The 25,765-nt window shown below is 38.7% G+C and overlaps 1 protein-coding gene across 4 annotated transcripts in view; it reads right to left on the bottom strand.

Moving 5' to 3' along the window:
* Positions 1-452: 452 nt before the first annotated feature.
* The window catches only part of rasgrf2b (Ras protein-specific guanine nucleotide-releasing factor 2b), a 55,988-nt gene continuing 30,675 nt past the window's right edge, over positions 453-25,765 (bottom strand). The window contains exons 11-29 of one of the 4 annotated variants that reach the window (XM_042488161.2): positions 25,404-25,564; positions 25,211-25,277; positions 24,490-24,626; positions 22,852-22,934; positions 22,239-22,487; positions 20,440-20,532; positions 18,187-18,680; positions 13,644-13,769; positions 11,782-11,871; positions 10,269-10,375; positions 7,705-7,817; positions 7,139-7,226; positions 6,432-6,535; positions 5,342-5,426; positions 5,052-5,249; positions 4,570-4,649; positions 4,334-4,451; positions 4,172-4,240; positions 453-2,712 (exon numbers count right to left, since the gene is read on the bottom strand). In XM_042488161.2, the coding sequence (XP_042344095.1) occupies positions 2,620-2,712; positions 4,172-4,240; positions 4,334-4,451; positions 4,570-4,649; positions 5,052-5,249; positions 5,342-5,426; positions 6,432-6,535; positions 7,139-7,226; positions 7,705-7,817; positions 10,269-10,375; positions 11,782-11,871; positions 13,644-13,769; positions 18,187-18,680; positions 20,440-20,532; positions 22,239-22,487; positions 22,852-22,934; positions 24,490-24,626; positions 25,211-25,277; positions 25,404-25,564 (2,555 nt within the window). In that variant the 3' untranslated portion in view covers positions 453-2,619. The remainder of the gene's footprint in view (positions 2,713-4,171; positions 4,241-4,333; positions 4,452-4,569; positions 4,650-5,051; positions 5,250-5,341; positions 5,427-6,431; positions 6,536-7,138; positions 7,227-7,704; positions 7,818-10,268; positions 10,376-11,781; positions 11,872-13,643; positions 13,770-18,186; positions 18,681-20,439; positions 20,533-22,238; positions 22,488-22,851; positions 22,935-24,489; positions 24,627-25,210; positions 25,278-25,403; positions 25,565-25,765) is intronic. The other 3 variants (XM_042488162.2, XM_042488165.2, XM_042488163.2) reach the window with 3 other exon arrangements.

The following is a 25,765-nucleotide window of genomic DNA, read 5'->3' as shown; positions in this document are numbered from 1 at the left end:
AACAACAAAAAAGTCATAGAATAGTACGTTTTGCACAATAGCAAAAATTACAAGATAGTATTCCTAAACCTAAAAAACAGATAAAACCTCTAAGTGAGCAGGAGGATTTCTTAGTTAAATTTTAAATTTTGTTTAGTGACCATAAAAAAAATTCTTATTCCCTTGTAAAAATGTTCACACTGTCTTACTTTTGTTGTTTAAATTGATGATGTTTTTGTGTATTTTTCTAGGTTAAAATCCAAAACATGAAATAGTATTTTTTTCCCAGAGTTCTACCTGAGATTTTTTTGGTCTTTATCATTGTTAAAAAATTTTAAACGCATCAGAGATTGTGTAGGCCTGACAGTATATTGAAAATCTGACATACAGGGGACAGTTAAGTGCAGCTGTTGTCAGAGGATGGAGAAACTACACACTGAAACTATTAAAGTCTAAGAAAATGTGCAAACACATAAGGCATGTTGAATTTATTTCCCCTGCTTCTACAAGTGAAATGCAAACAAATACACTGAAATGATAGTACACTACAAACATAGCATCCTGTCTTTCTAAAACCTGTTTGTGAAACAGACACTCAGAATTACGGACGCAGTGTACAGGTCAAGTTTTTCTAAAAGTAACGCCTGAAAACATTTCCTCTGATCAATCTGGAACAAAGTTACCGCTTTATGAGGACAGTTCTCTGTCTTCTTTGAGTCCTGCATTACTTTCAACACTGCTACTCCAAAACTACAGGCAGTTTTGCGGATGACATGGCCTTAAGACTATGCTTGACTTCATGTGCTACACTACGAGACAAACGTGCGAGTTTTGATGGACAAAATATTGTTTCTATGCCTTTTAAGAGAGCCTCCCAACAGCTACAGAGACAATATTAATATAGAGCAGCAGAGGGAGGATGCACAGGGAGAGTCCAATCAGACATGCACAACATGCAGCTGTTGTGTGCATGCAGGACAACTAGGTTTATCATATCAGCAATACGGAAAACAAATTCTGATTATTCAAATGCTACATTTTTTTAATCTTCAAAAGATTTTTTTCTTTTCTTTTTTTGGAATAAAGTGATAGATTTCTCGCAATACAAGGGATGCAAAACTAGAATTCAACATAATCGCAATAGACAAATAAAAAAACGTATATTCACAGCATAACAATTCAAACTATGTCTTCATCAATCATATGATATGTGTGGCAGCACTATATACAAACATGAATACGGTATCTGATGAAATAAATAGCGTGGTAAATAACGATCAAACTGCCACTCAAGCAAAGCTACATCTCAGAGAGTGCAAAAACTGTCCCAGCCTACATCCAAGAGTTACACAATGGGACCTGACTACACACGTCAGTTTCTGACAATGTGTAAAAGCCAAAGAAATCAAATTGCTCACAAACGCCGCAAAAGCTTTGGGTCAGTAGAGGTTATGACAATGTTTAAACACTAGAGGGAGATATTTACTGCAATGACTTTACTGTGTTCACACTAACATGCTACTGTTAAGTCCACATGACCTATTTTCTGAAAAGAGAAGTTGAATGAGTTAAACTATACTCCAATTTTAAAAGGTAGTCTTAAGATTTCAAAGCAGGATTTATATAAAATTTTATGCTTGTATAATGGCAGTTTTGGGGGCATTGACCTACACTAGTGGAAGGCACTGATAGTTTAAAATTTTGTATCATTCATGCCGACATTTTTTATTTTTTTTGTATTTTTTTAGAAAGAGCTTTTCATTCTCAAGGGCTGTCTTTAGGCAAAGACAGACTAAATACATAATTCAGTGTTTCATCATTGAGAAAAATCTGCCACTTCATCAAAATATATCAAATTTTGCACTTTGAATTATGTTGTTTTTAATATCTTTCTACATTATATTTGAAGGCTTAAAGGCATTTTTGCCATACCCAGCCCACTGAGGATGCATAGTGGCTTAGAGAGTCACCCTGAAAGAGTGAAGCATGCTAAGCTGAGGGTCAGGGGTCAGGTTGAAGGCCATTTAGACATTTACATCCCAAGCTAAAATCATGCAACTTTTATGCAGTGACCATCATGACAGAAAGCATTTTTTGGGGCTTTTTGCACCAGGACATGGCACGGAAACGCACAGGCAACGGAACACAGACAACAGCACAGAGACACGAGCTCAGACATCTCTCTGTCACACTATCTGTATATGCTACATCTCTGTTACATCCACTGTATTTCACTCAATGCTCTCAGCCTTTCCTGCACGTTCAGGCGGTCTGAGGAAGTGTGATGTCATGTGCACCACACACTGAGGAATAATGAGCGCAAACAGCAACATGTCATTTCCTCAAAACCCAATGCAACCAAAACTTTTTCCTCTTGTTCTCCCTGAAAACAATCCAGTCCAGCAACTTCTCAGCCTCTCTGCCTCTCATGCTTTCTCAGCCTCTTGCAAAAGCTTGTTCAACTGGCCTCACATTTGACTCTAAACGTATCTCTAACTTCAGTCTGTATCTCTTTCATTTTTTATTTTGGAGTCACCCTCAAAACTTCCTGATATCCTCTTGAATGATAAGATTACGTGGGCATGTCGCCCTTAGGGGTGCAGGTTTGGCAGGCTCCCACTGGCCACAAACAACTGTAACTCAGGCAGGAAGCCTGGGCTCGATCTTCAGAGAGAGATCATAGAGTGTCTCTTCATCCATTATGAGAGTCTTATCCAGAAGGTACTGGGTCACCTGGACAGAAAGCATAAAAAAAACTTATATAGTGAATTTCCAAAAAACAAGACACTGCTAAAACAGGCTGTATATGCACCAACCTCAAACATGCAAAGGATCTTAATCAGTTATTGACATATTTTATATCCAAAGATATGATGCCTTCAATTTGTGTAAAAGCATGGCTTTACTGTTTTTTTGTTGCTGTTTTTTTTAACTGAAAATGACTTTCACAAAAAAAAGATTGAGTGTCCTACCTGTAATGCAATAACAAAAATTAATTCTTAACATGATTTGAGGTTAAGTGATTCTTATATTTTTTTAGCGCATTTTTTAACTTTGAAGCATATTATGTTTATTATCTGAATAATAGGGTGACTCTTAATTATTTTGGTCAGGGGGACATGAAGATGATATAATAGTGACATAAAATTTTCATATCGTTCCATTCCTTTTTCAGATTGGTGGCATATTTTATTTTAGTTACGGCATAATTTTACGATATTAAGGCAAAGACTGAGATGTTTAGCATTTGAAGCCACTAGTTGAATAGATAGTCTTTGAAGGTGGAACAGGAAATAAACCAAAATGTCTCTGAAAATATGCTGCCAATTCAAACTGAATTTAGAGCTAATCTTTTTCTGAACTGCTGTCCACAGTTCTCAGATTGGCCCAACTTATAGCTTCAAGGGGTTAAACTGAACTATGGATATCTTGTAGCAGAAACACAGGTCTTTAGCTCTCAGAAACATATTACCAGTATATAATTTGAAAGACCACCGCATATCAAAGTAATCAACAACAATCCTTTACAACAGCAGCCAAGAAAGGATTCGTGTTGTCTAACCTTGTGTTACTATTTTCAGAACTCACTTCCACATACTACATTTAATCTTTAAAAGGTGTCATATCATAATGTATTTCATTTTAGTTGGCAATTTTTATGGTTTTGCCCCTCGGTTTCCGTGTAGCTGCCGAGGGGCAGCCACAGAGGGTCACACTGATACAATCGTTTGCCAGACACAGAACACATTAAAACACGATTGTTTTGGGACTTAAAATGTTAACTGTACCGGTATTACTCTCTGCATGTCAGATCATACGTATTGTAAATTCAGAAACATAAGTTTATCAGTAAGCAATTCCTCATACTGACATGGTTTTCAACTAGCATATATATTTCAACATAATAGCATAATAAAATTCCTGAAATTTAATTATGGTATTTGATTTTCATGTGCCACCTCAAGCCTTTCAGTAGCCTTATCTGGCCACCTCTATGAATGTTATGTTTGATGTTTTATAGAGCACTTTGTAACAATATTTTTTTAATAACAGTGCAGGATAAATAAGGTTTATTATTTATTATTCTAAAAATGTACCGTACATTTGATGATGTTCAGTGCTGCTTTGGTGAGGTTCTTGAGAAGTAAAAGTCACTCTTATTGGAGAAATGTATGTGTTTAAAGAAATGTACCTTGGCTTGATGCTCTATTCTGTACGGAGTCTGTTGGAACTGCCGTATCTCTCTGATGATGTGGGATATCTAAAGGAAATGCCAAAATTAAGTTGACAGTTAAAGGGAAATATACACACACAGATGTTTTGCATTGTTTTAATGTGTGTATGGGAGGCCTACCATCCTCATTTTGGAGAAGTTAACAAGACCTTCTTCGGTAAAATTGGGTGTTCCCTCCTCAATAAAGGCCAGGTCTGTTAGATACATTCCCAGGTATGGCACACATGGAGGGTTGCAGCTGGAGGAGGAAAGTGTGAAGAAATACTGTGTGTGACAAATTGTGTCAGAGTCAACAAAAGCACATTTTTATTAACTAATTTGTGATAGGTATACTGATATAATTCGCAATGTCTCACTTTTTCAGGGTCTCCCTCAGGTTTTTAAACCGTCCCTCAGAGGACACGGTCTTCAGCAGTTTTTCCATCAAGGCTTTAGTCTGGACAAGACCACAAATAAACCATATAGTCATTTAGAAAGACTTTTATGAGCAACACAAGATTCACTTAGTCTTAATAAAACACAATGATAATAAAATGACAAAATCCAATTGTCTTTGGCCCTGAATAGGCAACAGGCTTGCAGAAGAGACAGACTGGCTGGTGATTGGATAATTATGGCTTTAATCGATTTAGTGTCATCAGAATAGAGCAAAGACATACAATTACAGATAAATGCCTGTGCATCATTTTCCCAAGAACTCTCTAATGACATCAATTCAGCATACATGTGAAGGCCTTATAGAGACCACAGAATTTTCTTCTAACCCTCTATGCTTAGCTAAACCTAACATAGACTTGTTTTTAAGCACACAGAGAGGATTGATGGTGAATTACTCCACCTGTTTGCTGACTTTAGCCCAGGTCTTCTTCAAACGGTAGATGGCGCTGCGATTGAGGGCAGCTGTGATCTCCAGTACTCCGTTGTAGTTGTTGAGACAGCGACAGATGTCAGCCACAGCTACCCACTTCTCTATGGAGTTGGCCCTTGAGCCGACGTCGGTGTGGGTCATAATCTGTGATGCCACCAGATTACTCATCTTCAAACGGAATAGAAAAGAGAATGTAAGAGATGCGTTGATTTACAGGAAGGCCAGAAAAAAAGGTTGTTAATGTTATAGAAAGAGCTTACATCATTGAAGTTCTGAGTAGTTTTCATGATGTATGGCGTCCTCTCTGTCTTATCAACCTTCATCCAGCCCTGTCCCAGGAACTCTCTGAGAGAGGGGGGGCAGTGAATGTGATAAGTCAAATGAGATCTCACACACACTAAAATGTTGCACGTTAATCTCACACGATGTAAGTTAAACTAGCTGAAGCCTGTGACTTCAGGATGTTATCACGTCACCAGCAGAGATTGATAAGGATTTCTTAAACTAATTAAACAACAGAAGTAAATAGAGATGTCTCATGAGGGCTGTCAACAAGTCAAAAACTAAACTAGGTGCATGGCCAGATTATGAGACATTCGGCTCCGGGGCACAAACATGCAGAGGGCCCCACCACCTCTCCTACATATATGAGCAAGACACACAAGCTTTGTGGCGGTTTTGCCATGTTGTTGTTGTCAACCTGTGTCTCTTTTTGGTCCTTTCGTGTTGCTTTGAGTTGATCTTGTGTCTCCTTAGTCGTTTTGTGTCTTCTTCTGTATGTTTTGTGTTTTTGTAGTCGTCATGTGTCTTTTTGAGGTAGTTTTGTGTCTTTTGGGTTGTTTTTTTTGTTTGTGTCTCAAGTTATTTTACCTTTTTTGTAATTATGTTGTGTCTCTTTGCCGTTCCTTTACATCTTTTTGTGATCTTTTAACACCATTTTGTGGATGGTATTGCTGGATGAAACTCTACTGTCATCCAGCCAAATATAAAGTTTTGAGAAACCACAGAAGAAATTTTCTTCTAGTTTTAATTATTCAAAAGATGCGTTTCCTTATTGTTCCAGTTGGTTTTTTAATGTCACAAAGCAAAGAGTTTGATAATCTCATTAGTCACCTATTTCTGAGAGAGGGCAACACAGTAAATATTAATTAGATGGAGATGCAATGTGGGTCAATGTAAATACAATATTAAGTAAAACCAAAGTTAAAATTCAATGCCCTCAGTTTTCTTGCTATTGTCTTTTATAGTTAGTAAGCTAACTGGTGTCATAATAAGCAGTATCCCTAAAGGTGATTTAGTTTGCTTGGCCTGACGCAGATCACAGTGTGAGAGAGTTACGAGAGGACTGACTCATAAGGAATGCTCCTGAAGACGATGTGATCCAGCAGAGTGATCTGCTCGGCCAGCTCCATCGCTGAGAGAGACTCGAAACACTCCGCTTTCGGACAGTCCGCCTGAACATGCACACATGGACACACACATGGAGAGACAGAGTCAGAAACAAACAAATAATCACACCATAACACAGATAACAAGGAGATATAAATATCTAATAAAGAAAGCTGGCTATGATGAGTATATTTTATGACAGCTGACAGTTCCCTGGAGACCGTCAGTCAGGAGACGGTGTATTTAACCCTCCTGCCTGGAGGAGAGGACAGCATGTACTGACTGAGGCTTCTCACATCTTACAAAGGTGATGTATGTATGTTTGTGACTCCCAGCCATTTAGCCAATTAACTCATGTATCCTACTTGTTTTCATCTATGGGAACTGGAAACATATTTGGGGGAGGTGCGTATTAATGTGTAAGTACTTTAGCGGAGCTTCATAGAACCTGGTCATCCCATAGAGAACTACATTCATATCCAAATTCAAATTAAAAGTTGCATACACTTCTGCAATAACTAGAGGTTTACATTATGCATCAAGAGGTAGGATTTCTCTTCTCTACAGTTTTTTGCTGCTTCATTGATTCAACACAATAACAAAATGTTTTTCATAAAATCACAACAACATGTTTGCAATGAGTCAATGTCCCGCTGCTGTTTTCTCACCATCTGTAAAATGTCCTCGATCCTCAGCTGGGCATCATCCTGCTCCTCTTGAGAAAGGGCACTAGGAGACAGAGTGGAATAGAACAGACTAAAACAGAATAACACAAAAAATAAGACAACAGGACACAAACGAACAGAACAGAAGTAAACAGAAGACAATTAAACAGAACAGACCACAATAAGACAGATTAGAGCAGAATCAAGTAAACTAGAGCAAAATACAACAGAATACAACAGTGCAGAATTTAATAGAATTGACCAAAACAGAATGAAACAGAATATAATAAAATGGAATCAAATAAAAAAGATAAAAACAAAATAAAATGGAATAGAAAATAAAATAGAATACAAAAGAATAGAATAACAGAAGCTTTCATGATAATTTATTTAAGCAATATTACAGTCTAGGGTGTACTAAAACGTCATTTGAGCTCGACCCTCGAGTGTAATATTGCGATTATACAACTATTATATGATGGCAGAAAAAAATAAACTTTTAGGTGTTATATTTGAATGATTCATACACATGCTGCATGTTTTCGTGTGTATTTTTGCACATGCAGTACCTTAATATGTTGGCAGTGGCTTTTCTCTCCTGAGGAAGGAGGTCTGGATCTCTGAGCACCTCCTCCAGGAGACAAATCACCGACATCTTCAGCTCCCCGTTCATCTCAAAGTCCTAAACACAAACACAAATTAACTTCTGAACAAGAAAAGACCCTTATAAACAAATGTAATGGGCTCTCCAGAACCCACCACACGCCTAACATTACCCCGACATTAACCCAAACCTAATTCTAACAGAAACGTTTAAACCAGAAGCTAAGGCTGATGAAAACATATTTTTTCTCACTTATCTCCAAAACTGTAATTGGTCTTCACAAAAATAGAAGTCAGGAAAACAAAATCCTCTATGATGCATCATCTTTTTAGACAGATGTGATGATATTTCCTCTAAGAGACAGACTAAACAACACTTTTATTGTCAGCTCACATGCAAATCTGTTTCTGGCTTTATATACACTTAAAACAACTGCCTCTGCCACCGGTTAGAACGCATGAGATAAAAACAATAAGTAATAAATAAGTGGGCCAAACAGTTGGGATGAAAGTACTAATAATGCATATAGACATCAAAATAAACTCTAGCAGTCACTAGGATCTAATAAAGTCATTTGTTAAGTAAGATGACAGAGGAGGGAAGGAAGGATTTCTTAAATATGTTTCTCGTTGCTATGGGTACGCTCTATCGTCTTCCTGAAGGGAGTTTTTCAAATTCATTAAACAGAGGATGTGAAGGGTCCTGAACTATTAATGTAGTTTTCCTCCTGGTTTGTGTGCTGCACAGCTCCCTCAGCTGTCTCTGGGGTTTCTTGCTGGCAGTGTTTATTTTTTGTGATCTTACTTTTGCTCTCGGCCCCCGAATTTCTGTACCAGCATGTGATGTTGTAGGGAATTACACTTTCCTCTAGACTGATATAAACCATCCTCAAGATGTTTTTGCTTACATCAAAACTGCATTGCTTTCTTAAAATAATAAGTCTAAGAAGGCAATGCAGACATTGTTCCGTTTAACCTTTTGATATCTGAGCAAATTGTGTTAATTTCTTTCAAAAACATAGCACCAAGGCAACCAGCAACTTAATGAGACATGCCCCAAAAATCACAAAAAAGGAAAATGTAAAAAAAAAAAGTTAACCGAATATTACCTGAAAGTAACATCAACAAAAAATGTAACAAGAATGTGATTGTAGATAAAATAATCAGATGAAAATGTTTGCTTTGAGCTTAACTAAATACATGATTATTTAACCCTTTGAAACCTGGGGAAATGGGTTTAATTTCTTCCAAAAGCATGGGAAGAAAGCAATGAAGAAATAAAACCCCAAATTAGCAAGAAATAAGTACAGGAAAATTTCCTCACAAATAAAGTACAAGAAAATTACCAAAATAAAGCTAAACGAAACTAAACAAAAACATAGAAATTACCTGAAAAAAGGGCTTAAAATTATATCAATTCTGTAAAATAACTACATATAAGTATGATGATTAGAAATGTGGATATTTTCCCCTAGCTTTTTAAAAAAGTGATTATCTAAATCGACTGATTTCATGCAATTTGTGACACAATGCTTGTCAAGTTGCTCATTGCCTTTTCCTCATGTTTTTGAAAGAAATCAAACCAATTTGCTCAGTGTTCAAAAGTTTAAATACTTGTGAAAATGCCTCTGAACCTAGCACAAGAGAAGTGATGCTGATCCAGGTTTCAAAGGGTTAAGGTATCACACTGATGCGAAACTCATAGAAAGGGAACAAATACTACAGTAAATGTGTCCTCGTCTTTGATTTGCGACATGATCCTGATACACTCAGAGATATTAAAGGAGGCAGCAACCACAACAGTATAAACAATCTCTAAAGAATGACAAATGTAAATAGGTCTGGTGTCATTGTATGTATCGGGTGGCTTTCTCCAGACCCCACATACTGTGATCTATCATCAATCACTGTTACATAATCCTTCATGTCTTCCGACGGTCCATCCCTCCTCCTGAGCTGCCTTAATCTAACAGCCTCTGCACCTCCTTTCCCTCCTCTTCTTTCCTTTCACTTCCATTGCAATTCAACTCTTGTTCAAAGGTCAGTTTTAACAAGCTCTTTGTTCTTTGGCCTTCCAAAGAAAAATGTGAGTGGGTGTTCATATGTGTGTGTTTGCGCTTTGCCTCGGCGTTAATAAGCCTACTAAAGCTGGCCTGTCATCACAGCGTTTTGTGTTATTGAAGAAAAATACATAAAACAGATCGATGCAGTTAGACCTCGAAGCGGGGAGTCAGACAATTACTGTGATATTCACTTCATTAGAGGCAACACTGGCTGTTTAGCAGAGGAGTAGGTGGACTGAGGCGAGTTGAGCTCGTCGTCCGGTTAACACGGCAACAATATTCAGTATGTGTTTGTGTGCATGTGGCTGTTTACATGCTCAAGTGAGAGCGGCGGAGCAGAGAGAGAACGCATCAGACACCTGCTTTAATGAGACCACAGATGTGATCACCCCCGCAAAAACAGGGGACCCCAGACACACCTACACAGAGAGAGAGGGAGAGAGAGACAGCGGTGGGTGCAGACAGACCTGTGAGTGTTTGGAAACCCAGTGCCGCAGCACGTTGAGGACTCTGTTAGTTGCAGCTCGGCGGATGATGAACTCTTTATCACAAGTTCTTTCATTGTTTGTAAACACTGAGGAAAAAATTAAAAACCAAAAAGGAAAAAGCGAATGAGAAAAATAGTATTTTATGTGATAAAATAAAACTTTCAGTGATAAGCTTAACAGTATTTGCCAGAGACTGTATAATAAAGATGGACAAATGACAGTTAAGACAACGTTTGCCCCCTTGTGGTGGGCTGCAGTACAGGTTAAAAATCCCCCCTTTTCCATGTTAAGGGACGGGACATAAGACAAACCAAAATATCAAAGTCAAATAATTTTCCCCAAAGATGGTTTCTGTCATTTTAAGATAGCTCCTATCACGCTGATTTATGCTCAAGTTTTCATTCTTCTGATCAGTTTGGTTTTAATCAGTTGTTTGATGCTAGAAAAAGAGAGCTGTGCATGTCAATCGATGTGCGGAGAACTCTCAGACACTGGCTAAATGATGACATCAGCACAAGACAGCAGCGCTGTATCCGAGATATTCTGGCTTTGTTACTGTTCAGTGGGAGAAAGTGGAGATGTGTCGTCCATCTTCATATACAGTCTATGGTATTAACCAACAAAAGCAAAATCTGTTAGTGGTTAAAACTATTGCAATCAAAAAATGTACTATGTATTTAAAACATTTATGGATGTAAAAAAAAAATATTTGCAGCAAAATTTAGGCTGCTTTACCACTGAATGTAAAAGTACGCGTTTTAAATATTTTTGTGTTTTTCTGTGTGAAGGGATCTTGTAATCAGTTTTTTACAGGGTAATTTCAATAACATTAAAGTCCAGAAAATCCCCACAGACCTCATTGTTAACCATTTTCAGATGGACCAAAGTAATTTCAATATAAACTGTTCACAGTTTGATGTTTGGATTATTCAGTGTCAGCGCGGCACCATTTGTAAAAAATTATCATACTGTTGAATTTTTTAATTAGCATTTTTTCAGTACTTAGACCACCACAAATACAATTTATTGCTATAGAACCAGGGTGGCAGGAGAAATAGTGGAAAATAGTAATTTGGGTAAATCAGCAACTTAACATTTTCACAGTTTCAACGCATTGCTATTCCTATTAGTTAACTTCCTAATGCACTGTAGGCAAAAATAACACAATGTGTATTAATAACTGAATCCTAATATTTACAGTATCTAATAGCTCCTGCTAACAGATGAAGCAACAAAGTAAAAAACAACAACAACAAAAAACTGTTTCCTTTTAATAGTTCCACACTTTTGTGAGACTTGTAGGCTATAAATATTACTAATTTAGTATCAGAGAAAATAATAACTACTGCAAACTGAAACAAGAAATAAAAACTCTCATCTTTAGTAGTTTTGAAACTTTTTCACATCATGTTTCATCATTGTGTGTGTGTGTGTGTGTGTGTGTGTGTGTGTGTGTGTGTGTGTGTGTGTGTGTGTGTGTGTGTGTGTGTACCTGGTGGTGAACCATGTCCTGCTGCTGCTGTGGCGATAGCAAAGGCTGAGGCAGGAGAGACGGAGCAGCGCGAGTTCTCCCCTGACTGGACTGCAGACACACAAACACATAATTATCATCAACAGCAACATTACTGTTATAATTTTTTTAAATTTAAATTTTAAATTTAAATTTTTTTTTTAATGAAACATGATCGGTCACAAATTAAAATAACTCCTGATGACCTGTTTAACCTAAATGTCAAAGCGCATATTATAATAATTGAAGATTGAATAATTGATTAATTTTTCACAGCAACCAATTTTCCTGTGTCAATCTAATTAATAATAACAACCAAAATAGTAACCAAATAGTTGGTAGTTGCTTGGAAACCTTGTGCTGAAATATTCACATAAGTATGTACGTGGCAAACAGTTCGAAGTTTGCCTTAATATTCATGTAAATGACCTATGAAATCTAATAAAGACCACATTCTCTGCACATTACAGGTTATGTGTTAATGAGCACTATGACTGTAACCAAATTTTCAAACTAATAATGTGTGAAGATAATGTTTGTAGACACTGGCCACGTTTATTTGGCTCCTGTACTTATTACATCAAGCACAAACATGTAAAAAAGACAAACATATATTTGGGCCAGTGCAGCGTGTTTGATAAATACTAGAATCTATAGATAAAAAATACAAATCTGAAAATTCACCTATTCATCATTTACTCACAAAACTCATCAACATTGTCATTCTTGATACAGTACATGCACATCACAGACCATAAATATACTTCTGCATGTTAGCAACATTCCCAGCACAGTCGTCAGAGGAAAATTTTGCCATTGCACATTTCTGCAAGCCATGGAAAGGATTCATTTGTTCATTTCATAAATAAAAACACATCAATGTTTCAAACGTGATATAGATTTGTTTACATGAATTTGAGCTGTGAGGGGGTCATCAGGAGGCGGAGAGGATTGCTCATGGTGTGTCACCTATGTGAGATGGCTGCCAAGCTGAGGGCAGCGCAGACTGCTGTCTGAGACTAATAAGCAATAAAAACAGTTGTTTCTAACAAGACCTTGGTGTAATTTCCAGTTGTGATTGTGCCTCCAAAACAGGTGTTTTTATTTTTTAGCTTTTGCCTTTATTGGATAAGATAGCTTCAGCGTGAAAAGGGAGAAAGGGGGGATGACATGAAACAAAGGGCCATGTGTTGGAATCGAACCTGTGACTGATTCTGCAAGGACATAGCTTTTACACATGCGGTGCCAGCTCTACCAGGTGAGCCACTGGGCACCCCCAGAACCAGGTGACTTTTTTTAGTGAGACATCAATGGAATTTCCAGTTGTGATTGTGCACCAACACCAGGTATTTAAAGTCAATTTCAACTATTCTTAACCTTAACCAAGAGGTTTTTGTGCCTAAACATAACCACACATTAAGCTAAGCATTGTTGCAGCGTTAAGAAACGGTAAGTTTCAACTAATCCATTACATTATAACCTATAAATATTTCATACCGGTGGTTTGCAAAAATGTGCAACGCAACATTTATTCTGCCGGGTTGCATTTCCAATAGCAATACAGAAACCCCCACTGTGGTAATATCAGGGAAAATAATCCTGAGACACCAGTCATTCTCACTTAGCCGCACAGGACCGTTTATGCCGTGGTCTGGCTCTATCTGAGCTTCATATTATGCTGCACTAAAGATGTCTGCCTCCAGGGTCAGGGATGTTTGCCTGGCTCTGCAGAGTGGCCTGTCAGTGGGCACAGTACTGCCCACTGCGAGGGCCTCTAGTTATGGTACTGTGGTCCAGTAATGACTCATAAAACCACACAAGCACACAGACACACACAGTGTTACCTCCCGGCTGTCTGTAGCGGAGGTGTCGAGGTGTGGAAGGGGACCGACTTGGAGACATGTCTCCTGCTTCACTGCTCTGAGGAGACTCTGGAATGATTTTCTCCAGTGACACTGACTCCAGCACGGCTAGACATGAAGAGAGGGACGAGAATAACGATGATGGTTATGATGATAGTGATGATGTTATGGTCATAGTGTTGGCCATTTTGCTCTACTGGAGAGGAGAACTTTATTACACTGAAGTTCACAGCCATGCAGAGATTACTCAGTATGACCATTTCTATAACACCAGGACATTTATATTGTTCCCTGCACATTTTGTTAATGTGTGAGTATGCGTCAAAGTAATTTACATAATTTGCATTTACGTGTACCATGGGTGTACTATTGGGTTGAAAGCTGGGGATTGTGAAAGCCATGGCATATATAATTTATATAATTTTCAAACTCACTTTTCAAACCACTCAGTGATGGCTTGTTTACTGTATGGCAGCATCTGTAACATGTATTATGTTTCTGAAGTCCTAATTGCTAAATCCTGGGCAACTGGACTTGCTTGAGTTTCTTCTTTTGTTCATCGGTTCAGTTTCTGCAGTCATTTTTTCAGGGTTTTCCTTTAATTTGCTACCAATCTGTATTTGACCTTAAAGGAATACTTTCCCTGCAAAATGACCATTACTATATCAGTCACTCAACATGTGTTACACTTAATTTGTGAGGAAATTGTTCTTGCATGCCTCCACAGTGAACAGAGAATCAAAAAAAGGCGAACATTCTTGCTGAATTGAACTTGCACAGTACAATCTAAGTCTCATTTATCCAGTTGTGTGCTTAGTGCTTCCCAAACACATGAACGTAAAAATGTAAGACTTGGACCCTACTGCAAGACTTGTGTGAGAGTTTGTGAACGGATGTTTTAAAATATTTTTTGTCGTTGTTAAACATAGTCCCCATTTACTTCAGTTCATCAAAAAGTGTTCACTTTTTTGGATTGTTTGTTCATTGGAGGCATATGGAAAACAAAATTTTCTTCACAAATTCAATTTAACATGGGGAGTAATTGCTATTGTAGCGGGGTCTTCGCTCTAACAGGTACAGGACTAGTAGAGAAGAATAACTCAGGAGACTGTAGGGACTAAACAGGAGGAACTTGTATACTGATGGGCAGAATGAAATGAAAACCCGGTACACAGAAAGTGTGATGAAAAGGTACCAGGTATTACTGACAACAACAGAAAAAACAAAAACATAAAACAAAAGCAAATGAGCTCAAAATATGAAAAGTATGGCCATGTCTTTAAACTGGGCTACAAGAACAACTACTTTCATGCCAGTATGGGACAGACTGCCCGCCTGCACCTTCAACCTCAAGAGGATCATCGAGAGGCTTGACCTGATCTGACAGATGGTAGCAACTAACAAAGGATTTGGTTTGTTGTCACAGCTGTGCTACTTCCAAATACAGCAATAATCAACTGCCAAATTATGAATCTACTATCAAAATATCGCACTGTGACAGAACAGTTTCGTGACAGAACACGATTAACATGATAGCGTTAGCCGCTAGGCTAAAGAAGCTAGCGGTAGCCGCTAACACAGTCTTTAACTAAAAAGCACCCTCTTTGCAATGTGTGGCTCACAACAGCAATTCAATAACAACATGGGCAACCTTTACTCAGAGCACCGCCAAGGCTAAACAATAGCAGCGTGCTAACAACAATAGCACTATCGCAACTCACCGATTCAAATATTCCGGTTTCTCCCGCTCTCTCTGCGCAATGGCACCACGTCCAGGGACACATCCATAGATCGGTAACATCAGACAACCTATGCAGTGCATGTTTGAAAGCACTGGATGTGAATAATGTTAGTAAACCCTCTAGTATTTACCAATAGCAGTAGCACTGTGCTCTCACTGCTATCCGGTCTACCCTCAGCGCCAGCCCTGCAGCGGCTCTGATTGGTCGCCCTAGTCTCGCGATATTTTTCGCGCGCGAGATCAGACAGGTAAGGGAAATAGTGATACTAGTGAAACTGATCTGATTTCCCTATTATGCATCCATGGGTTTCACTATTCAAAGGGACATTTTGTAATGTTTAAGCACAGTAAACATTACAGTACCTGATTACTGGAAGCTCTGCACTGTAGATGCTCAGTTGCTACTTATGCATCATGTTGTTTCGCCTTAGAAATGCATGTGTTGTATCATTACAACCAATTTCATTTTGATGTAATTTGATAGACAGAGATTGCCTATTTCATCTGATGACTCCTCAACATATGCTCAGAATATCACACCAGTTTGTCAGTGACGGAAAAAGGCCAAGAGAGAGGGCACGATGAACAAGCAGATAGGAAGATATGCAAATGACTGCATGTTCATAGATACATATAAACACATAAATGTCCAATTAAGAGATAAAGAAACTGCGAGACAGTATGCAAAGGAGGTGAGAGTGGCTTCATGGTACAAGTGCTAATGGCTCTTGTCTCCTAGTGAGCAGTAAGCAGCTGCCACATACACACACGCACACACGCACGCACACATGCTAATGAGGGTCTTACTGCAGCTTGTCCTTGCTGTGCTGCTTCAGATGCCCTGACACTCTCTCTTCAGCCTGAGAAGGCTGTTTAACACCACTATTAGAGGATCTGAGCATTTGTGATGGGAAGACTCAAGCACACAAATGTAAGCATATAATGATGTCCCACCAGGCGCCTGTTTTCCTCTAAAAGGGAACACTTGCCATTTGAGGAGTGACCTCAAGCTCTTCATGAGCATTTCAGTTCGCCAGTAAAGCTCCACAATGTCAATGTTCAGTCACAGAGAATATCTTAATGAGCTAACCATGGTGTAGAGGCACAGAATAAGAATTTAAAAAATCTGCAGATGCTTCACAGTTCTGCTGTTCCCTAAAAAGTAATTACAATCATTACATTATTGTATTGTTAACCTTACTGACATACCCACAAAATGTATAATTACGTTTTTATCCCTGTTGCTTCCATAATTACAGTATGATTAAAAAGAAGATCATCCTTTGACCAAATGTCTACATGCATATGTGCTATTTAGTGAGAGTGGTAATATCCATGTTACATGGCCATGCCCCCCACAATGCAAAAAAGAGGGAAATTTGATCCCCAAACAATTGTCATTAATGGGTACAGGTTAAAGGTCATACTTTTCTGTGTTTAATTATACTCAGACAAATGAAGGCAGCATTCACTGTGCTAAGCGTAGTGGGGTACCACAAAAGAAACAAAACTCTGCACACGCCTGTTTGTGTGTGTATAAGACAAAAAAGAGACAATGGAGCAGAGACAAAAGAGGCAGACTGAAAGTGGACTGACAAGATGCTGGTTTAAGGTGGGCATCAAGACATTATAGTAATAAAAAAATGTGAACAGTATTATAGACAGTATGTCATATGTAGTATTGTAATACATTGCTTCAGAGTTTGTCAGAAAAAAAAGCAGGATTGCTTCCTGACAGGTGGAAATTCAAATATCAGTCGGAGTCCGCTCAGTCAGCTGAGATTGCTTCAAGTCAAGCAGTCGTTCCTTTTGTTGGGGGTGGGGATGATTTGGTCCCTGTATTTTTGCTGTGGAGTGAGCGCTGTGAATTTACACTTGCTGATTCAAGCAGCTGCGTGCATTCTGCAGCGGCACATATGAGGAAGTGACTCTGCACCCTGAGGTAATGTCTTCTCTCTTCTTCTTAGTTGTGGTAATTAAGGCTCACAGCAACCTAATACAATACAGTCTCTGGCTTTTGTCTGATATCTAGTGTCGACAAAAAATGTTCTTGCACGTATCCCATTCGCAGTAAGCGCTGTTAGCTTTTTTTCTATATCACCTGTATGCTGCTGTCACACTTGCTCATACTTTAAAATGAATTATAATTAAATTTAAGATAAATGAATAGTCAAAATTATTATTGAACTTCCAGATCTGATGTGACTGACATTATTCTGAGTTGGTTACAGCCCGAGAAAAAAGGTTTGTAGAACTTGGCCACCAGCCAACCTCCGTGTCACTAATGTCGTCCTGAGGTTTCTGTCTTTCTTTGGATAACTTCCTCATTAAAACCAACATTGGTGATCCTGGATATCAAGAGGTTGGTTATCACCTGTCTGTTAAAATTGTGGTTTCAAGCTATGAGCAGAAGAGGCAGGTTATGAACCGCAGTGTTAAAAGCCACATAATCAGCAACATGAAAGAGGTATTGAGATGAGATAAAACGGTCAGGGGAAGATCTCCACAGGGACAATAAGTTAAAGTGACAATTAAAAGTGATATTCAGAAGGGTGTAAATGTCAAAAATCAGGATTCAGTTGCTGCTTTATTGGCAGTTGTTCGCACAAATACACAATTGAATGCATTTTTCTCACCCAGCTCTCTACACCAACAGACATACTCTCTCTGTTTGTCTCTCATCATTTCATTTAATCATTTTATGGCATTTTCAACAATTCCAGCCCTAATGCTTGTACAGTATCAATATTTTTGCACTGTATCTGTGTGGAAACTGTAACGTACCTCTGCGAATGCTCCGTCTCAGTTTGCCACAGAAGGGGTCGAACTTGGGCACCTCCTCCCCCTCTGCAGTCGAGCAGGGACTCTGATCCGGGGACGAGGGGATGGGAGGAACCTGGTCCTGAGGTAACTTTGAGTTGTTGGGTGGGGGAGAGGTGGAAGAAGGAGGAGGAGGAGGAGAGGAAGTGGTTGGAGTCGGGGTCTGAGGCGTCGGGGTTTGGGGGGTGTGGGCAGATGTGGGGCTACTGGCAGCAGACTGGGAAGTGTTATGGTTGACACTGGGGTTTGACAGAGGACTGGTCAGGTCGAGGCCTCCAACCCTGGCAGTGATGGGGGAGTGGAGGGATAGCTTTCGTGTTTGAACAGGGGAGGAGGTGCGGGATGGCATGGACAGAGGAGGCGGAGAGGAGAACTTGCGACAAAGACGAGGAGATTTGTCGTTTATGTGCTCGCCACTTCTGTTGTTCTGGTTGGTGGCAAAGAAAAGCTCCAAGGACCTGGAAGGAGAAGAAAAAGTAATTTGTTAGCAAAATAAGAAGATATCGTAAAGGGATGAAAAGAAAATGTGTAAATGTGACAGCTGAAAATAAGAGCTTGTTTTTCCATGTGCCTTAAAGAGTAAAAGTTTTAATAGCAAAGAAGTTTTGTCTTAGAAACATACACCTGGTTAGTAGGAAAAACAGAGTTTGAATTTATAAAGAAGTATAAAGAGTGTCCCAGAAAAAAAGAAAAAAAATCTAATTAATCACAGCACACTGAGGACCCACAGGCATTTAGTGTCACATATGGGCATTTAGCTGATGTAGTTAGCCAAAGTGACTGATAATGAGTGGGCACATACAGCGCAGTCAAAATTTTAGAACAAAGACATAATTTTTATAGTGTTGTGTCTGCACTCGAGCAGACTGGGTTGTAAATAAAACAATGTCTTTGATGTTACTGTCCTGACTTTCAGCTTTAATGTTGGAGTGTTTGCATCCACATCAGATGAACAGTGTAGGACTTTTAAACCTTTGTATGCACTGTTTCTTAGTTTTAATGAACAGTAGCAGGACAAGTAAAGATAAATGTATAGTTGTTCTAATTACAATTTTTATCATTTCAAAGGGTGTACGGGTTCTTGTGCAGGTAGCTTATTATGAGTAAAAGTAGTAAATATGAGAGAAGCAAAGAAGGGAGTCTGGTGATGTAGCATAAAAAGCAACAAAGGCAGCGTAGGAAAGAGGTCAGGATGGATGGATAGGTCAAATACAGGACTTTCACTCTAGAGACTGCTGTTTGTGTCCCGTGTGAAAGCAAAACTCAACATCAACATATTCAAAAACTGTTCATCAAATGTGTTTATAAGCCCCCTCAAAAATCCTTCAAGCGGAAAGTTTCTATGATTTTAGTACCGGCATATTTGCCTAAAGTGGGATCATCATAGTCAACAAAAAAGTATCCACTTCATAGATTAGAGTAAAAAAAAATAAAATAAATAAATAAATATATATATATATATATATATATATATATATATATATATATATATATATATATATATATATATCTTAAGTCTTTAGTCTTTTATCAAAAACTGCGTTTGCAATATTTAAACGCCTTATTTACCAGGCAATGAAAGTGCAAAAGCTTTAATCAGCAAGCACTTCGTGATGACATTAACACCGCTCAGAGAGTCATGTGTACAGAGCTACATCAAGGGAGAAGTAATCATGCATAGATAAACACATCCATCATTTATTCACACAAGCCACTTATTCAGCAGGAAATAGAGGAACAAATTGCATCCCAGATTGAAAGAGGAGGGGAGGAAATAAAAGACGGAGAGAGGAAGGAAAGATACATGAAAAGCAGAGAGGAGGAATGCTGAAGAACTTTGAAGCAAGCAGCGGAAGATGCTTGGGAAAAGGACACAAAGCAGACAGAAAAGCAATGGCATAAAGGGATCGATATGAAAACAGAAAAATAAAACAGCCTTGAGGAAGTGATGTTCCAGGGAGAGAATGTGCTACAGACCGGCTGCAGATTGAGGAATATATTTCCCTTCTCTTAATGCTGTCTACGTATCATCAACCTAAAGTGTTTCAAACTGGTAAAACTACAACTAGAATGAGTTCTTTCATTCATATAAAGAGATATGCAGATCAAAAAGGGAAAGTCATGCATCAGTAACATATCAGACCAAGACCAGAGAAGAAGAACAGGCAGGAGAAGTTGTAAAGAGAGAGTAAGAAGGAGGACAGAGATAGACGTTACTTGGACTGATCCATGGCAATCTTCTTGATCTTCAGACTGTAGTCTGGACAGATGGATGAGATGGACAGACGATCAAATGAGTGGTACCGCGCCCTGTAGTTAGAGGGGACATGAAGAGACAGGGGGGTGGATGACACAGAAAAATGATAAAATGGATGAGAGTGATGGTTGAATTGAGACATGAAAAGTAGGAGAAGAGACTGAATATGGAATATTTGGCTTGAGGGAAGATGATGGAGAGATGATAGATGAATCTCTTGGAAAAGGAAAGGTGTGTTTAAGAAGGGGAGGGGGTTAGTGTGTGAGTGAGAGAATAGCAGCACATTTTCCATCTCCCAGATAATAACACATGACTGAATGGGAGAAAAAAACAGTGCAAAATGGACGCAGAAAGCTGCATTAAAGTCTGTGTTTATGTATTTATATAACATAATAGTGCCATGCAGAGTCCAACACATTTTCACTCCCAACTCTGGCCCTACAAGTCAAAATAATGCTACATTTTCACCAGATCCTGCTGAATCTTGTTTCATTTTAAAACTACATCACCTTATTTAATAACTTGATCCAAGTTTCTTGGATCCACCACATTGCGCCAGATCGACTCATTTACATAAAGTTGAATCTATTTTACTTTATGCAAATACAGACCGGCAAACAAGCTGCACATTCCAACCATTCACTGCACGACGGTTTCTCCTGCTTTCCATTGAAAACAAAGAGAAAGCTTTGAGATGTCCTCTGTCAACATATCTGGTAGAAAGGCGCTGTTAAGGTACTTCAGTGTGTCAGTACCTGAGTTGAGGTTCACTTCCCAAGCGTCAGTATTTGATTGCTGTGAGACAGGCTTAAGGGACAAGAATGAAATGGGGGAATCCTCTTCAATCGAGAAAATAAACTCAACCACAGGTGGACTTTAGGGGGCAATTTAGTTCTCTGGATCCAAAAACTGAAATGCCCCTCAGAGGTTCAAGCTATTTATTTGTAAAAGAAGGGAAACTGCAGCGCTCCAAACTTTGTAAAGAAATGCTCTTTAAAAGACATGAAAAAATAATAACTGCAAGATTGAATATTAAATATATAATATTCAAAAAAGACCCATGAAATAGACATGGTTAAAACAACCGTTTCTGAATATTTGAAATGCTTAATACAAATTTTCCACAGTATTGATACTGTTGATCACTACTTTCTGGCTTCTCTCTGACATAGATGGCCATGTTAAATTTAAAATTTTACGCCCTCAATTGTCTTTTTTTTCCTGTAGTACTGAAAATGGTATTGAATATCGATATCATTATGGTATTGTATCAAAGCTAGAAATCCCAGTATTGTAATAGGATAACTAGTTAGCACTAAACACAAAGTACAGCTGAGGCTGATGGGAATTTCATTAGTGTTGCAGGTATGAGGTCAAAGCCAAAGTCTTGGGTAAATCAAAAATTTTGACCTGTACGAGACGAGACGAAAAGTGAAAGGACCACAAAAGTCATTAGAATTCATCCTCTGGGGACCATGAATGCCTGTATAATATTTTAGGGTTAATTAACCAATCATAGTTGGGATATAGCAGTCTATATCCCAGTCTATATCTTAATTTTTAAGAACTGGAATATAGATAAATATCTGGTGGATGATGGGAAGAAAAAAGAGGGAAAAGTGGAAAGCTCATAAAACACTTTCACAACACTCATCACATTTCACTCACTCATATGGACACATAAAACCAACAAGAGTTATCTGAGTCGACACTTTTTCTCTGTTTGTGAATGTATATTTGTGTGTGTGCATTGTATGACCTAATAGGTATGGAGGAGAAGGGCTTCTTGTAGATGTCGGCCAGTTTGTCCATGACCACAGTTGCCGTGGTGAAAATCCTGTACGTGTGCAGGAAGGTGTTGAGGAAGTCTATGGAGAGGAAGCGCAGGTCGGTCAGCCTCTCCAGCAGCCGCTCCACGCTGGCGTAGCGGATCTGGGGGACCTTGCAGGAGTTGAGCGTCTTGCTGAAGCAAATGTCAACATCATCTTTATGGAGACGCACATCGGATCTGATGGATACACACGTACGTACATATACACACACAACTGAGCATGGGTGACTGCTGGGCTGCTTAGCAAGGAAAAGGTTATGAAAATAGCCGAGCAAAAACAGCCAAGTACAAAATCGATAAATGAATAAAGAAAATCAATGTATTACAAAGAAGGAAGCTAAAAATAAGAGTGGATACCAAAGAATAATTCTGAGCAGGAATAAATATTTAATAAAGAAAAGCTTAAACATAACATAAAGCCTAACAATTTACTGTACATCAACAAGACTGTAACATTTTCACCCAAGTGGTTACACCACATGTTTTGCACCAATGGCATGAAGAGATGGGTGTTCCTCTTCACAAACACAAACATACTTACTTGATCATATGAGGCACAGTGACTTTAGAGTTCTCCTCAAATACACTGGTCATCAAGCCATTACAGCGGATATTATCTATACACTAAAAACAGAAAGATGAAGTGAGAGAATGACAGTATGAGAACGAAAAAGTGACAATATTTACATTTTTTTCATGTTTGTTTAACAAACAGAACTTAGAACACCAAAAATATTTACTTTGAAATAATCTTTCCAGTGCTTATTTGTTTATCTGCACGCTCCATTTAAGGCTCATTTTGTAAGATTTAGGGGAATTTATTGGCATCTGATCGTGAGGCTTGCAAATTGCAACCAGCTGAAACTTCTCCTGGTTAGGATTCCTTCAGTGGTCATTGTTCTGGAGGTTTTTATCAGGAGCCGAATTATTCACAGAGGTGTCTTCCTCTCCAAAACAAACAGACGAGGTGATTTAAGTCAGTAAAAAAAACACTGAATTTAGCAGTTTCACTTAACAAATCAGTGTTTTTTCCCGATGCTATTCATCCTGTCACAGACATGCCTCAAACCCAGAACCTGCTAATAAATTCTCATCTCTATTGTCTGATGACTGATGATCAAGGTGCTTACAAGGCATATTTTTACCAGCTGAATTATCTGCAGAGGTCTCTTCCTCCCCAAAACAAACTGACCCAGTGATTTAAACTGAATGAAGTATTTTTGCGCTAAAATGTAATAGTTTTGCATTGTTGCAGAGGGCCCGCCAACTATGAGGGCAGACACAAAATCATGACTGGACCTATCTAGAGCCAGTGTTTGGTTTGTCCATTCTGCAGAAACATGGCGATTCTACATGTGGAGTCCGTGGATGATGTCCTGCTCCCTATGTAGATATAAACGGCTCATTCCGAGGTCATGAAAACAAAATGTTTTTTTTTTATTTTCAGGTGATTATACACTAAAGAAAATATATTTATTATATTATATTGCATTTCTGCCAAAATGTCCCACTAAATCCTACACAGTGGAGCTTAAGGAAACTACACCAAACATTTGCTTTAAAAATTGTTTAATCTTTAAAATATTTCATGAATAATGGTGCACTTACATTAAATTACATTATTCTTGAAGAAGCATTTGCCACCAGATAGGGACAGTATAAAGCCATCTTTCAATGGTAGAATGACAGCCTCAAAAAATTCTTTAAAGCTCTTTTCTTGTTTTGAACAAGAAGCTGCTCCACCCAGGATGTACTTATTACACTGTATTCTTTTTCTGTCAATATATCCCCCTAAATCCTTCACACTAGATCTCTAAAGCAGAAAAGTAATCTAGATTCACTTTACCTAAAGTGCTCATTTATGTATCATAAATCCTGAAAATGGTTGTGAAAATAATTCAGAAGTATGATTTGACAAGGGATTGATGGAAAAAAAGAAAACATTTAAAGCTGTCAATTAATTTTTGTCTGATAAGAATTAATCCACTTTGACATGCTTGTACGGTGTTACTCTGTCTGTGAAGTACTGAGGCAGTGAGCTGAACTCGCCCCTGGGGAGCTGCACCCATGTCTGTGTTTACTTATTACTAAGCCGCCTCAATGCCCAGTGGAGACATGCTCTTGCTATTTGGAGGGTCTTGTTATTCTGTGTTTGTCTGGGTGAGTGTTTGTGCATTACCTGGCTAATATCACTGGTCCATGCCGCCTTCTCCTGTCGCGATGGTGCCAGTAACACCACAGTGAATGAGGGTGTGTCTGATGGCTCTACTACCAGCTTAAAGTCCAGCTGACCAAATACTTGACCGCCAGCTTTAGCTGTGTGATAAAAGAAAACAAATGGCTTTTTATGGTCTTCTTAATTACAATGGTAGTAAAAAATAAATGCTTGAGCTCTCTCTCTCTCTCTCTCTCTCACACACACACACACACACACACACACACACACACACACACAGGGTTAATTAAGCAGACCTGCTATCTCCATTCTACGCACCCCTGCAGCTTAAGTGTAAAGGTGTCTGTTAAAGTGCACATACATGTGATGTCTCAGCACTGAGTGTGTGTATGTGCACGCATTTGTGTGTGTGTGTGTGTGTGTGTGTGTGTGTGTGCGTGTTTGTGTGTGTTTGTGTGTTTTGGTGTTTCATCAGTCTCCTGTATTTGTAAAATGGATCCTCAGGAAGAAAAAAAAAATTGACAAAGATCATCAGTGTCAAAAGATCAAAACCTGACATTTAAAGGGGTGAGCATCTGATATTTAAATGGAAGTAATTTCTGGACACTTATCGTCTGACACCTAATTAACCTCCATGAGTGGTGAAGGGCCTAAATGAACCAATAAGAACTGCCTGTGTGTCTCCCAACAAAGACACACAGCTTCATAGATGTGGTGAACTTACACTCATCATCACTGGCATCTGGCTCCTCTATGAGAGTGCAGTCAATCAGTGACAAAACTCCACCTTGCTGCAAGAGTTTGACAGCAAATATTAAGAAAGGTCTATTGGAGAATTGGTTAAAAGTTACCTTCAATTAAATAATTAATTTCCATTCTGACATCTACTTAAACTACTGAGGTCAAGGTGTTCTCACCTTGAGAAGGTGCAGTTTTCCTCCGGAGCTGCGTGTGCAGATGAGAAAGTGTTTGGTGAAGAGGAAGCAATGTCGCTCCCCCTCCTTTTTTAGAGAGAGGGAGCCCAGACGGACCTTGCTTAGCTTCCCTCGCTCCACCGACGGCAGCTGGATCAGAGAGCCTGATGAGCAGCAGGGGCACAGGATTATTGCATTTCATTAAGCTGACATTAAGCTTGGAGGGCTGCACTGGCTAAGCATCTGCATTGGCAAAAACAAATGTGTGTAAAAAGCAAAATTTCTGAAGTATTTATTTCTGCATACATGTGTATGTTGTAAGTGCACCTGTAATATGAGGAGAAACTATGAAGGAGGACATCATT

Source organism: Plectropomus leopardus, chromosome 4 (genome assembly GCF_026936395.1).
Source record: "Plectropomus leopardus strain MGB_pleo_1.0 chromosome 4, ASM2693639v1, whole genome shotgun sequence".
Taxonomy (NCBI): domain Eukaryota; kingdom Metazoa; phylum Chordata; class Actinopteri; order Perciformes; family Serranidae; genus Plectropomus; species Plectropomus leopardus.
Note: the sequence above shows the minus strand (reverse complement) of the source record. Positions and strands in the feature narration are given on the sequence as shown.